General features: G+C 41.2%; 1 protein-coding gene across 1 annotated transcript in view; it reads left to right on the forward strand.

The window, feature by feature from the left end:
• The first annotated feature begins 5258 nt into the window (after positions 1 to 5258).
• Positions 5259 to 15563, forward strand: part of AKAP12 (A-kinase anchoring protein 12) — a 61567-nt gene continuing 51262 nt past the window's right edge. The window contains 1 exon segment of the mRNA XM_032216016.1: positions 5259 to 5577. Within this exon segment, the coding sequence (XP_032071907.1) occupies positions 5437 to 5577 (141 nt within the window). The 5' untranslated portion in view covers positions 5259 to 5436.

A 15563-nucleotide genomic window follows, 5' to 3' on the forward strand; every position in this document is an offset into this window, starting at 1 on the left:
CAAACAAACAAACAAACAAAGCAACTGGCCAATGGACGCCAGCAAAGAAAGGCAGAGAATTGAAACAATTTTTGCAATCCAAATCTAACAAGGCTTACTCCAAATTGGAGATGAATACTAATTAATTTTTTTTTAAAAAAAACACCCTTTTACCTAATTAAATATATTGAGGGAACAGGGTTACTTGAAACATGGGTGGAGCCAAGTCTCCTGTGTATTTTGATTCTTCTCCAACTTCTCCCTTAATCTTTCCATTTTTTCCCTCTATTTTCTACAATGCACTGCCTTCCCATTAGGTGTGTATTAGCACATGTCAGTGTGTATCTATGTACAGATGGTCATCAATTTATGACTACAATTGAGCTCAAAATCTTCATTGGCATTTTAAAGCTCAAAGTCATGTCACTGAGCCAGTTAGTGACAAAAATGTTGGTGCTTTCATCCTTCTGCAAATCCCACAATGTTAGTGCAATGTCATGTTGTCGCCACTTGCCATCTCCTGCCACCTTCCCTCCTTGTCTTTCCTTGTAGAAATCCAGCAAAGAAGGTTGAATGTGGCATCACACATAACGGTGGGACACTGTGATGATGTTGTAACAGCAAGACAATTGCCAAACACCTGGATCACGATTATGTGACTACAGATACAGCATCCATTTTAAAACCCTAAACTTTTCTTTAAAAATAATTCTAAAATCGACACATTCTAGTACATCTTTCTTTTAGCTTCCTCTTAAGACACATACTTTAAAGTTGACTTTCCATAATATTTTCCAAGCATTATATATGAAGAAAAAAAAGAAAAGTCCCATTTTCAAACCCACTTTATAGATCGAAAACTACATTAGAGCTTTTAATTAATACGTCAAATGGATGAAAATCCAACTAACTACAATTAGATCATTAAATGTAAGTCATTCCCTTCAATTTATCCTCATAGAATAAAGTCAGATGGATTTCTGATTTTCAACACTCTGCTCCCATTTTGTGCTCTTCAATCTCTGTCACTGAAGATGGCTGCTTCATTCTGACTACTGTTATTCCTTACGACCAGTCACTTAGGAACCAAAATCACCACTAATCCCAAAAAAGGTACTTAGGATCTAGATTTAAATTTCCAACAACAGCCTCTCCCATCACAGTCACATAAGCATATATAGGCAGACGTTGACATACAAGAGTTTGTTTGATGACTGAAATTACAACAGGATTGAAAAAGTGACTTATGACCATTTTTCATGCTTACGACCGTTGCAGCATCCCCATGGTCATGTAATCAAAACTTGGATGCTTGGCAACTAACTCATATTTATGATCGTTGCAGTGTCCTGGGGTCATGTGATCACGTTTTGTGACCTTCTGACAAAGTCAATGGGGGCACGTAGATTCACTTAACAATCATATTACTAACAACTGCAGTGATTCATTTAACAACTGTGACAGGAAAAGCTGTATAATGGGGCACAATTCACTTAACAACTACCTTTCTTAGCATCAGGAATTTTTGGCTCAATTGTGGTCATCAATCGAGAACTACCTGTATTGGGTTGGCAACCAGCCCACATTTATGTCTGTTTGCATGTCCCGTGTCATATCACCACAATTTGTGATATTTTTCACCAGATACTGGCATTTACTTTCCTCCTCTGGCAATAAAAAGGTCCATTGCAGAAACTGGGTTTGCTTAACGACCATGGTGATTCAGTTAAATTATACTATTATTATTGAACTACCTAGCTGCATCTTCCAAAAAGAAATATCCCTATTAAAACAATAAGCAAAGAGTGTTCTCCCATAAATATGAGGAATAGGAATCCAAAATACTTATTGATTGTATGGATATAGGAACTTACAGTATTTTTACTTTTAAAGATAGGCTTTGCTATGTTCAAAATCCCACTCTGTCAATGACGACATCAACTGACCTTCTAATGATCCACTAGTATTCCAATAGAGAACATGGCATTGAAAAATAGTTAAGAGACTCAGAAAAAGCAACAGTCACATGGGGTCTAGCTATGGTGGAGGATGCAAGATCTATCTGAAAAGATTCAGAAAAAAACAGTAGAGAAATGGGATCTAGAGATGGCAGAAGACGTAGGATCTGTTGTTTGTGCTGTCCTTGTATTAGGGCAGAGGTGTCAAACTCAATTTCATTGAGGGTTGCTTCAGGGTTGTGTTTGACCTTGGGGGGGGCTGGGGGCGTGGCCAGGGTGGGAATGGCCAGCTCAACATCACTCATTTCAGGGGCCTTTGTAGTGGCCTGAGTGCTTGTGGTTCTTCTGAGCTCCATTTTGGCTGGCAGAGGGCTGTAGGAAGCCATTGCAGCTGAAAACGGAGCTCAGGAGGGCTGGGCATGGCCCTCCCGAGCTCTGTTTTCACTGGCAGAGGCACTGCAAGCCGGTCCTTCACTGTTTCCAGTGCAGCCCCACAGGCCAGATCTAACCACCCTGCAGGCTGTTTCCAAATATTATTCACACTGCATTTTGGGGACATTTTTCAATCAGCTGTCAAAAAAGATAATTAGTAAAAATGGATTAGGAGACCTGATGATTATAGCCCTGATGTGATTAGGTTTATATCCCACCTTTAATTTCTCCAACTCAAGGCAGTATATATATACATATACATACAAACATAACCTCTTATTTTCCCCAGAACTGTCCTGTGAAATGGATTGCACTAAAAGACTAAATAGCCTAAAGTCCCCGAATTAACTTTCATGCCTAAGGAAGGACTAGAACTAATGCTCTCCTAGTTTGTAGCCCACTGCCTTAATCACTGGCCCAAACAGACTATTAATCAATACAAACATATTTTAATTCCTGTTATTAGCAATACTGATATATTTTATGTGGAATATTATCAGACACAGCACTCTTATCATTGGGGGAAAATGCTACGTTTTCCTTATCACTAATTCTAGTGGGGGTATAAATAACAGCAGTGCCACAATTACCATGGTTTGGGCCCAGTTTTGTGGAGATGCTGGAAGAAAAGGAAACTTTGCATCTTACAAATCTCAAACATCTCTTTTATACCCCCCCGCCCCCGTTAGTACCACTAGTGGAGCATCAATTCTAAAAAACATTTTCCTGTAGATGTTACCCAGTAATGGACCTATCTTGTCTGCCAAAGGAATGGTACTTATGGCCAGTTTCTGGCAAAGATATAATTGTTCATTCTCATAAAAAGACCCTTCTTTTAATATCACTAAAACAACACTTTTAAACACATTTATCAAACTTATTTTTCATATTTAAAGTAGTTTCTTAAGTTAAGTTGCTTCATAAGTAGTTTTAAGGTTAAGGTTAAATTAATTCAGAATTGGGGCACACAATCTCATTTTCCTTATTTGGTTTTATAAACAACTGTAACTAACCTGATCTTGGAAATAACATAAAGAACCCATTCTGTATTAAGAGAAAAATAAGTATTTAGCCTGATAAATGAGTGAGGGTTTGAGACCTTTCTTTATGAGTTTCTTTTCTTTTTCTGTTAGCTTTATAACAAATTACACTGTAGAATTTATAATGGTTTGTAAGTTTGTTAAGAGATCACTCCCATCTTTAAAAATTAAGCTATTAAATTTTATTTTAGGGAAATCCCTAGCCATACATCCACATATCCACTTTATTATAGATTAATAAATCAGGTCTTATTGATATCACTACATGTGTTCCACATACATTTAGAACTACAGCTTCATCTTCCAAAAATGTACTCTACACTCTACAAATGAAATGAAGACAGGGACATGTATATAACTACTTTGAAAAACATATATTCAATTTATTCATTATTAATTACAATGATGGAAATGTTTATAGTCTATCTATATTTCACTTTTTATTATAGGAAAACTTCATAAAATATATCTCCCCCTGTCCCACATGGCTCCACACCCCCTGCAGAAATTACTGTGGGGCTTCAGTCATGATACTGTGGCTGCCATCTTGACTTTTTTTGACCCTTCCAATGATTATGGAGGGGCCTTTGTGCATTTTTTAATTTTAATATAGGTATACCAATATGTAGAACATTAGCAAAACACAACTGAATGTTTATATAACAATTTATTCTAAGGTCATAAGGATAATTATTAATACTATAGATAACTAGCATTGTAAGGCACACTTAATTTTCAGGGTTTGACTACAAATCTTTTCTCCCCCCCCCCCCCCCCCGCCCCACTCCTTTTCAAGCATTCATAACCTTTCTTACATTCACAATGGAAAGCAATCTCAGGGCTTATTTAAGCACAGCTAAACTTTAAACATAAGAGTGAATCAATGAAATCAATAGTATTTAAGCCTCACAGAATACAAAAGGTCTACTTTATAGGCTATTTTAGACTATGTCTGAATTCAACTACTGTCCTCTCAACAGAGTTTAGTAATAATGAGATAATGGCTGGTTTTGATTTTTTAAAAAGAAATTCATAATGTGAGTTATGTCCCACAAAACCTTCCATCTAATTCTAAATAATATGCTGCTGACCAGTCATTTTTATTTGCTGTTGCTTGATCCCATGATACCCCTGGTTTTGTATTGTTTGCTTACAAGGATCAGTGGTTTGAGTGATGACAGATGTTGGCACTTTTTACATCACCTCCTTTGAAAAAAAAACCAGATTAATACTAGATTACACTCCACATTTGCGTCTACCTATGCCATGCTTAAGTGCGAGAAGCCTGTTAGGAGACAGTGATGGAGACACAGATTAAGTATAAAAGAACACTTGTGCTAAATCCAAACCATGATTCCTAACATCCTGGATAGAAGAGTAGGCACGTTAGAGCAGTCAGATGCATCTCTTAAGGCCGGGAAGGGAGGGAGAGGTTGTTCAGCTCAAAGCTGAAGGTCAGATGCTCCATAAAGCCTCCACCCTCTCTCCCCTCCCCACCCCGTCTTTTAATGATGGAATTCAGAGATGAAGTCAATTCAGGGGAGTGATGGGAGTTACTTCTCATCTTCTTAAACCTGGACACAAGTCGAAGGACAACCTCGAGGATGGGAAACAGGGACACCCAGACAGCGCTACCTCGGCCAAAGGTGCTGGGATATATTAGCCATTCCCCTGGCCTGCCTCCTTGCCTGGCTCTTCCTTGATTCCCAGGTTTGATGCTGCAAGGCGTGTCCGGGGCTCTGCTCATGTGATGGAGCAGGAGGGAGAGGCGGGCGGAGGACCAAGGAGGAGGTAGTTTTGTTGGCTCTTTTTTTTTTTAAAGGAGTTTGCAGAAACCTCCTAGGTTGGTTCAGTCGCAGCCTGACCGCTTTGCTGAACAGCTGAAGTTAAGGAGCCGAAGAGCGCAGCTGCCTGGACAGCTCTATTATTGCTAGCGCCTATTTCTCTTTCTGGGTTGAAAAGCGTCGCGTCGCGCCCTCCCTGAGCCCGAAGGGTTGGAGAAACGGACGCCAGAGAGAGAGAGCGACATGGGAGCCGGGAGCTCTACGGAACCGCGGAGCCCGCAGGATGAGACCACCGCAGCGGGAGATTCCCAGCCCGGGAGCCCGGGAGGGCGGACGCCAACGGAAGGCGCGGCCGAGGCTGGAGAGCCGGAGGACCCCTCCAAGGTACGAGAGAGAGCCTCTGTCCCGCGGCGCGTGTCTGGAAGAAGCTGCCCAGTTTGGCGGGGGCGTTAAGCAGCTCTTTCTGAAGGACGTTCCTCTTCGCGCGCAAACTTTCCGGGGGAGCCCCGAGCACCTGCCGGGGAGCGCACGGGCACCTGCCTCCCCCATTGCCATCCCGCCCTCTCTTGGGGGGGGGGAGGGGGAAGTTTGGCGGGGTGGGGCGTGGCGGCGGCGGCGGCAGCTACTCAGCTCTCCTGAGGTAGGGCACTGCGTAGCCGGCGCCTCCGCAGTAATAAACTCTTTCCTACCTTTTGTCTGTCAGAAGTCCTTCCTCCCTCCCCTTTATCCCCCAGCAGCCTCTAAGGCTCAGGAGTAGGAGCCGGAGCGTTTTAGTCGGGCCCCTCGCGAGGTGCGGCCTTCCGGCGCCTCCCGGTCTCACCTCATGCCTCGTTCCCTAAGCGTGATGAAGGGCGTCCCGGTCCTGCAGTGTCTGGGTTCTTTCGCACCTTCCTCTCCTGCTCTCCCCCTCCCTTGCACCCCCGGGAGAAGGGGTGAGGGCATCTCCCCCCTCCCCCGCTTCCGTCGCTTTCCTTTTGTGGGTGGCGTGTGTGGGAAAGACCCCACCCTATGGTCGGACGGTGGCGGCGGGTGAGGGGGGGGGGGTGCTGCGTGCCAAGATCCTCCTGACTGCAGTCCTGCAGTCAGCCCAGTCAGCCTTGTGGTGCCTTCGCCTCGGGCTTCTGCAGCCGCAGCCTCTTCGGAAGATGCTGGTGGGAGTGGTGCCAAAACCGAGAGAGGGGCGAAACAAAGCAAACTTGTGCCTTTTGAGCACCGCGTTGATTTATCCTCTCACGCTGTATTTGCTAAGTGTCTCCCCCCCCCCCCTTTCCTCGCCCCAGTATCGCCTTGCAGCACGTGCGCGGAATAGCGCGCTTGGGCTGTCCAGGGCTGTGCTGCGTACCTTTTGTTTGCATTAGCAAATAAATGCCTGCAGTTTCTCTTACTATATGAACGTTCCCAGAAGATCCGACCTCTGTCGGAAGAAATATAATAACTGGAGGGGACGAAAGCTTTTCTCAGGGAGCTTTTGTGGTACAGTCTTAATGGTATGGAAAAGGTTTGAATTGGGGAAGCATAAATAAAACCAACAAAAAAGCCCTTACTACATTTTTTCTTAAGCAAAAGAAATTATTTCTTGCATTGTGATACTGTCCCAGAATATAGATTTTTTTAAGTGTAATAATATGTTTTTTGTCTAACGTTTTAGGTTCTTTAATTTAAAAAAAAAAAAAAAAACACTTGTGTTGAACTACAGATAAAATTCTCCAAACTTGCTTCTTTCTCTAATGTGTGGGTGTTTCAAAAGCTGAAGAACTGCTAGTGACTTTGTTTTTCTGACCTTGTGCCTTGGGTGTTAATTCCCAACCATTTTTCCATAGTTGGTGCTTCAATGCATACTGTTGACAGAAGTTTAAAAAGTGTTTCTCTCTGGGAATTTGTTTTTTTCTTCTCAATGAAACGGAACAAAGTGTTTAATAAGTTGAAACTAAGTTTTCTGATGTCGTTTTGCAAAGCAAGCCAGCAGGGAAAGAAAAAGAACAGGAAGTAAATGCTTTCTCTAGCTGGTGGTGAAGATGATTTAGTTGCAAAAATGTGACAACTGAAATGATTAAATGTATCAGAAGTATATGCCCCAATGATAAAATAGCATTGGCCTGAAGCTTGGGAAAGGGGGGGAAAAACTGCTGAGGTCAAACCAGCCCTTCACATACTGTGTGAAAAGTATAAATTATTTACTGTGTTTCAATTTCCCTCGAATTTTAATTCCACAAAGTATCTGTAGTTTGTATCAATGTGGATTCATGATGTCAAGACAAAAAAAAAGCACGATGGGGTTAGCTTATCCTCTATGAAAAAAGGAATTGGTCATAATTTTAAGTTGAAAATTAAATTATTTTAGGCAACATTCATCCATACACACACACACTCACACACACACGTGTGTGTGTGTGTGTGTGTGTGTGTTCAAATGTTGCAGTCTAAATCATTTGTATTCAAATGAAAGTTTAAATCCTACACTTCTGCAACACCAGAAAAATGGTTAATTTTCAAGTTTGAAGGGTTAAGGAGCCATTCCATCATGGAGTCCCAATATCCTTGGAAAACATTCCCTCAGGCAAAGCAAACATGTTCATGCCAAATCTATTAGGCATGATCTATTCTCCCAAACATGTATGTTAGAGACTTTCTTTATATCAACCTAAAAATGGGTTTGAGTTTTCAAAGGGAAACTTCTTGCTTATCTGCCTAATTTTCTATCCTACAACCCACTCCACTTATTTCATATCCTGAAAGTAAACGTCATTTTTTTCTTCAACTAATTTGTTTCGGATGTACAACATAGAGATATCCTTGAATTACAACCACAACTGAGCCCAAGATTTCTGTTGTTGAGTGAGTTTTGCCCCATTTTACAACCATTCTTGTGACAGTTGTTAAGTGAATCTGGTTTTCCCATTGACTTTGCTTGTCAGGTCACAAAAGGCAATCACATGACCCCAGACAATGCAACCGTCATAGAGTCAGTTGCCAAGCATCCAAATTTTGATCATGCGATGATGAGGATGGTCACAAGTGTGAAAAATGGTCATAGGTCACTTGTTTTAGTGCCTTTGTAACTTTGAACGGTCACTAACTGAACTGTTGTAAGTCGAGGAGTACCTGTAATTACTTTGATAGAAACAACCATTAAGAATTGAGAATTGGTACTGAAAAACCTTTACCTGAATGAAAAAACTGCAGCCAAGTATACCTGTCATTTCTCTTATGTGGGAGAAAGTAAATGCATACTTTTCAGGGATACTATTTGCTTCATCTCCAGTCTGTATGATCCCCAGTGAAAAACAGGTTGCCTTGTGTGTTGTATTTTGCATCTTGCTTACTTGGTGGCTCACTGGCTAAGATGCTGAGCTTGTCGATCAGAAGGTCAGCAGTTCGAATCCCAAGGGTCACCTAACGGGGTGAGCTCCTGTTACTTGTCCCAGCTTCTGCCAACCTAGCAGTTCAAAAGTATGTAAAAATGCAAGTAGAAAAATAGGGACCACCTTGGTGGGAAGGTAACAGCATTCTGTGCACCTTTGGCATTTAGTCATGCTGGCCACATGACCACAGAGACGTCTTTGGACAGTGCTGGCTCTTTGGTTTTGAGACGGAGAAGAGCACCGCCCCCTAGAGTCGAGAACAACTAGCACGCATGTGAGAGGGAAACTTTGCCTTTACTTTACTTGGTCTATTGAACTCCATGAGAGTCACCTATATAACCTCCCCTGCCTAGAATATGATACAAGATTAAGAAAGTGGAATTGACACCTAATAGGGATAGTAAGATATATAAACTTCCTGGCAAACGGAATGCCATATCATCAGCAAGTTTATCCATGAAAAGGTGTGGTAGATATTTTTTGAACTTTCTCGAAATAAGATTTATCAATAGTCCTGAAAGAAATAGTTCTGACCATCATACCAAACATAATATTTCTTAGTACTTTTTGCTTGGATGTAGTATGGAAGTATGTAATAATGATACACAAGAAACTGATATTAGAAGTGCTCTATTTACAGTATCTATTTACAGTATTTCAATTTTCAATACAATTTTAAATACACAGGATCACATAATTGTCTGATGTGCTAATTATTACAGAGCATTCTGTTGTAGAATAATTTATCACTTTGGTTCTACATATAGAATCACTAAAATACATCAATTTGTTTCATATTTTGTAAATCATATTCCATCATTGTCATATTGGAATAATATTTGATAATAGGTAATTTGTATTAAGTGATCTTAAATATGCAAGATGGCCATGCCACTTTCCACAGATAATTTTTAACTTTAGGAAAATTGTAAAAGGATACTGTTTAATGAAATTGGACAGTGGATTAGAGGTTTACATGAAAAAATATGCAGCTTTAATGTCTTCTGTGTTTTAATTCGGTTATGTTAGTTCTGCAAGTGTTTAGATTTCTGTTCGTGTATTTCTATTGGAACAGAGCTGGCTATATCCATTCTTTTTTCCAGACTTTTCAACAAAATTCCATACTGCGCTTGAAAAAGTTATTTGTATTTAATTATTTAATAATCATTTTCAAGATATTTTCATCACTTGTAAATTAGGAAAGTTTTTTGAAGTTACGTTGTATTTGTTTACAGAACAAACCTTTTATATACAATTACCTTTCAATTATATTTATTCTTTTCTCTTAAAAAGAAATGGTAATGTCACATTAAAGGTTGTGGATTCTATTGAAGTCCTTAAGGTAAATTCACTCATTCCACTCCTCAGAAACACCACCTTACAAAGCAGATAGACCAGGAGTGTCAAACCTGATCGCATCGCGGGCTATATCGTGATGTATCAGGATTGTTTTTGCCCTTTGGGAGCTGGCGTGGGCATGGCCTGCACTGGCCATATCTGGCCGGTTCACCGACAAAAGGGGGAACGACAAAACAGCACCCGACTAAACCGCGTCGCTGACGTCATCAACAGGGCGACAGCGCGGAGACAGAAGCACGCTGTAAACCCTAAACCTAAACTTAACCCCTAACCCTAAACCTAACCCTAAACCTAATCCTAAACCTAACCCTAACCCTTAACCTAACCCTTAACCTAACCCTAAACCTAATCCTTACCCTTAACCTAACCCTAAACCTAATCCTTACCTTAAGTTGAATCGGCTTTCTTTCAACGCGCTATTTAAAGCGCCCTTCTTTCTTCGCACTGGCTGTTGTCGCCGCGTTGATGACGTCAGCGACGCGGTTTAGTCGGACGTGGTTTTGTTCGCCCTTTTGATGGGTCATGTATCTGGCCTATGGGCTACGTGTTTGACACCCCTGAGACAGACTATAGTTTATTGTACCAGTTACCTTAACTAGGCATAAATTTCAGGGAAATTTGTTTGCCCATATCTCTTCCTGAATAGCTGCTCCTGGAAATTAGGAATGGCAAGGATGCTTTCAAAATCAGTCCATGATAATATAATCCTGCACAATTTAATTTTAACATTCCATCTGGAATCAGGATTTCCCATAATTCATTGTGACTTAACATGTTTAGCACAACAAAACATTTAGTTTTTGAGGAATGGGGCACATACTGATTGCTATTTAATGTTCAGTGTTTAATTCAGTTAAGATCAGAGTCAAAAATTATGCAATTTTATATAAAACAAGTATTGAATTAAAAAGAATATATTCCTGGATAAGTGTATGCAAAATTGCAGTCTCATACATTAATCCCCACATCTGACCATAATATAAAAGTATCCCACATTAGAATCATAATAGCAAATTAATAATTAATACTCAGCCTTTCAATATCATATTTTTGCTCAATCAGTTGCAATGGAACAAAGTAATGTAGCACTTAACTTTAGTCTGTATATATCATCTTTAAACACAAATTGTTCCTATTAAGGGCAGTGCATTTCACATGAGCAGATTCCAAGGAATTTAGGATTTGAAAATGTGTGTGACATACCTTAAAAATAAAGATAGGTCCAACCATCACGACTCTAAATCAGAAGAGATCAGGCCTGTTTCACAATTTTTGCTGTAGAAAGAACATCATGTGCTACTAATGGTGATTGTGACAAGACAGGAAGGGATACTTCCATTAAATGAGATGGTGTAGAAGAGAGGGAAGAAGAGGAGGATTAGATTCAGTGATCAATAGAGTTTGCTCAGAAAAGGTAACTTTACAATCCACTCAATCTAGATCTTTGAAAATAGATAATTAATTTTAACTTTCAGCCCATCTTTCCCCCCCCCCCCCATTTTCCTCATTGAAATAAGATATCTTCTAGAACAGGAGTGTCAACTTGCAGCAACATGTCATCATGTAACATATTGTAACCTTTTCGCTAAACCAGGGGTGGGCGTGGCCAGCCCATGACGCATCCGGCCTGCAGGCTGCGAGTTTGACTGCCCTGTCCTAGAAGGTTCTAAATAGCTTGTATTAGCTTAGATCCCCCCCCTTTTTTTAATCACACACACTTTTGTTACCTATAACCATCTTTTATCACTTATCAACCAACCAACCAACCAACCAACCAACCAACCAACTCATACTTCCTTTATGGCACACATAATCCCTCTTAGCTCTTCAAGGTAGTCCAGATAAGAAGTACATCAAGGAATAATAGCTCTATCTTTAAGATTACATTAACAGAATCTTACAAGACTGAAAGCATTTTTCCTCCCCATTTCTTTTACTGTCCAGAATTCCAGGGAGGGTCCCTTCTGGAAAAATATCCCACACTTTCTTTCCTTCTGAGGACTTAGATACATTTTATCTTTTAGTTCTCTAGGTACAACTCTTCCTCCTGTTGCTCACCGTCGTTCCCATATACCATTGCATCTCCATAGTGATCCAACTTTTCTGTAAATGTTGGGCTAGCCTAATAAAAAATAAAGTTTGAGGAATTTAAATTCCATGTAGATAATGAAGGAAGCTCTATTTTTTTATTAGCTTGCTTTTCATTCAAGGAATGATTCAGAATGATCTCCCCCTGTGGTGATCTGTTTGGGGCAAACTATTTGGAGAGCCAGGAATTCAGTCCATGGAATAGGTGCAGTTTTGGTACATGCCTAGAGTTCAGAGTTCCCAAATGTTTCTGATTTTGTGGACTGGAGGGGAGGGGATGGTTCTATGTGTGCATGCCGCTCCATTTGCATGAGCGGCATGCATACTGCTACGCTTGCCGACCATTTCCACAGCCCGATATGGCCCACTAGTGGGCCGCAGCCCACAGGTTGGAAACCCCTGAAACCCCTGATGTAAATGATAAATAGGACTGCTTTGACTTGTGTTATGCTCTTTGAAATAACCACCAGAAGAACAGAAGCTTGTATTTCCATTTTAAATTAAGCCTAATTGTTTTATTAGATTTATCTCCTAGTTATCCTAATAGATATTTTTGGAAAATATCGACTACAGCTGAAATTATGCTAGAATGCTATTCCCATTGTGGTATCAAATCACTCAGATTCGGACCAGACCTGGACTCCGCTTGGGCAGTACCAGCCGAGATGCCGAGGGCTAGTCTTAATCAGATTTTTGGGATGAGTTTGAATTTGTCACCCCTGAGGAAGTGGACAAGGCATGGGAGCGATGAGTGCCTCCACCTGTTTACTGGACCTGTGCCCCGCCTGGCTGGTTTAGACCAGCAGAGAGGTTACATGAGGCTGGCTCCAGACGATTACCAACGCATCTTTGCAGGAGGGTTTTTTCCCGTAACCATTAAAGGAAGCAGTGGTAAGACCCCTCCTCAAGAAGCCTTCCCTGGACCCAGCTATTTTGAAAAACTATCATCCCATCTCCAACCTTCCTTTTTTAGAGAAGGTTGTTGAGAAGGTGGTGGCGCTTCAACTCCGACAGACCTTGAATGACACAGATTATCTAGACTCCTTTCAGGCCTGGGTACAGCACGGAAACCGCTTTGGTCGTCCTGACCGATGATCTCTGGCGGGCCAGGGATAGAGGATATTTCTCTATCCTGGTGCTTCTTGACCTCTCAGTGGCCTTCGATACCATCGACCTTGGTAACCTTCTGCGGCGCCTAGGGGAGGTGGGAGTGAGAGGCACCATTTTACGGTAGTTCTTCTCTTACCTCTGTGACAGGTTGCAGTCAGTGTTGGTCGGGGGGCAAAGGTCGACCCCTAGGAGCTTCAAATGTGGTGTGCCGCAGGGTTCGGTCTTGTCCTCCCTCCTATTTAACATCTACATGAAGCCTCTGGGTGAGATCATGCGACAACATGGGGTAAAGTACCACCAATATGCTGATGATACTCAGTTGTATCTTTCTGCCCCATGCCAGCTCAGTGTAGCGGTGGACATGATGTGCCGATGCCTGGAGGCTGTTAGGATCTGGGTGGGGGCGAACAAACTTGTGCTTAATCCCGATAAGACTGAGTGGCTTTGGATGTTGCCCCTGAAGGACTGCTTGGACAGTCCATCCTTAACCTGGGGGGTGAAAATGTATGCCCCTCAGAGAGGGCTCGCAATTGGGAGTCCTCCTGGATTCGCAACTGAAACTGGAACATCATCTGTCGGCTGTGACCAGGGGGGCCTTTGCCCAAGTACATCTGGTGCACCAATTGCAGCCCTATTTGGACCGGGAGGCACTTCTAACGGTCACTCACGCCCTTGTCACCTCGAGGCTGGATTACTGTAACACGCTCTACATGGGGCTATCCTTGAAAAGCGTTTCGAAGACTGCAGTTAGTTCAGAATGCAGCCGCGTGAGCGATATTGGGTGTGCCGAGGTACACCCACATTACACCTCTCCTCCGTGAGCTGCACTGGCTACCAATTGGTCTCCGAACTCAATTCAAGGTGTTGGTTATCACCTTTAAAGCCCTACATGGCTTAGGTCCAGGCTACCTTCGAGACCGCCTTCGGCCACATACCTCCCAGCGGCCAATAAGATCCCACAGATTGGGCCTCTTTCAGATGCCGTCAGCCAAACAGGGTCAGCTGCCGGGCCCTTGGAGGAGAGCCTTCTCTGTGGCTGCTCCGACTCTCTGGAACCAGCTACCCCCGGAGATCCGGACCATAACCACTCTCATGGCCTTCAAGAAAGCTGTAAAAACTTGGCTGTTCCGGCAGGCCTGGGGCTGTTGACCTCACTGTTGAGGTCTAGCCACGATTAGAATGAATGTTTGAGGGTGTTGCTGTTTTTTAAACTCTTTTCTTTATCCTTATGTGTTTTTTTTCTGTTTGTTTTGTAAGCCGCCCGGAGCCCTTCGGGATTGGGCAGCATATAAATATATTTAATAAATAAATAAATAATATATTTAATAAATATTTAATAAATAAATATCATAAAACTCCCTCTAGATTTGTATGGATCTCAGAAAATGCATTAATGTGCTCCTTAGTTGTACTTAGCTAGTCTAATATGCATGGCTTCTTTTACTTGCAGAATGAAGAAGACAAATTAAGATTCAAGTTGCAAAAAAAGGGTTAAATGGTATAAAGGTCTGATTCAACCAGGTGAATGAAGCAAATTGACTGGTAAACTCTAAGCTGCATTTTTCACAAATATGATAAAGATGATGTATAATCTGCAATATATGAAAAGTACTTCATCACATAGTCCAGGGGTCCCCAAACGTGACAATTTTAAGACTTGTGAACTTCAACTCCCAGAATGCTCCAGCCATTATAGCTGGCTGGAGAATTCTGGGAGTTGAAGTCCACAAGACTTAAAATTGTCACGTTTGGGGACCCCTGACATAGACTAACAATCAGGTCAATGTAAACAACAGAGTAAGAGGCTACTTTAATCACTTTTGACTTTCCAAAGGTCCCTCAAAATCTTATTGTGCTATCCCAGGATCAGAGGACTAGTGAATTATTAAGGGGCTACATCATTTTGCCACATATTTCTTCTTTTTTAGTTTTTTCTAATTTTTAATAATGGTAACAATAATTATAATATTGTTTTAGTGGTTTTTACTTTTGCTATATGCTGTTCAGAATCACTTGTCAGATGGGCGACTATATAAATTTCATAAATAAGTGCACTTCATTTATGGAAAAGTATCTTAGTTATATAGGAACAAACTTTGGGAAAACTAAAGCAAAAAAAGTTCCATTTTTTAAAATGAAGACAAGAACTAAATGGTTTTCAGAATAAGCCATTCTGTAAGAGGCCAATAGAAGACAAAATCCTTAGGCAATAAGAATATTAAGTAATGGCTGAATGCAGTTTCAAGCTCAAACATCAGAAAAAAGAAAGTAATCTCAATGAATCTCAACAAATGGAGGAAAAGTACAAGAAAAGGCAAACGAGAGTTGTTATTGAGATCAGAAATCAGAGGAAAATTTATGGCTAACTGGGATAGCCCAAGAACAACTCTATTGAACATTTAATGTAGAGAAATGAAAATTTAAAATATGAAAATTTGTATTGCAATCTTT

This window comes from Thamnophis elegans, chromosome 4, assembly GCF_009769535.1.
Source record: "Thamnophis elegans isolate rThaEle1 chromosome 4, rThaEle1.pri, whole genome shotgun sequence".
NCBI classification, from domain to species: domain Eukaryota; kingdom Metazoa; phylum Chordata; class Lepidosauria; order Squamata; family Colubridae; genus Thamnophis; species Thamnophis elegans.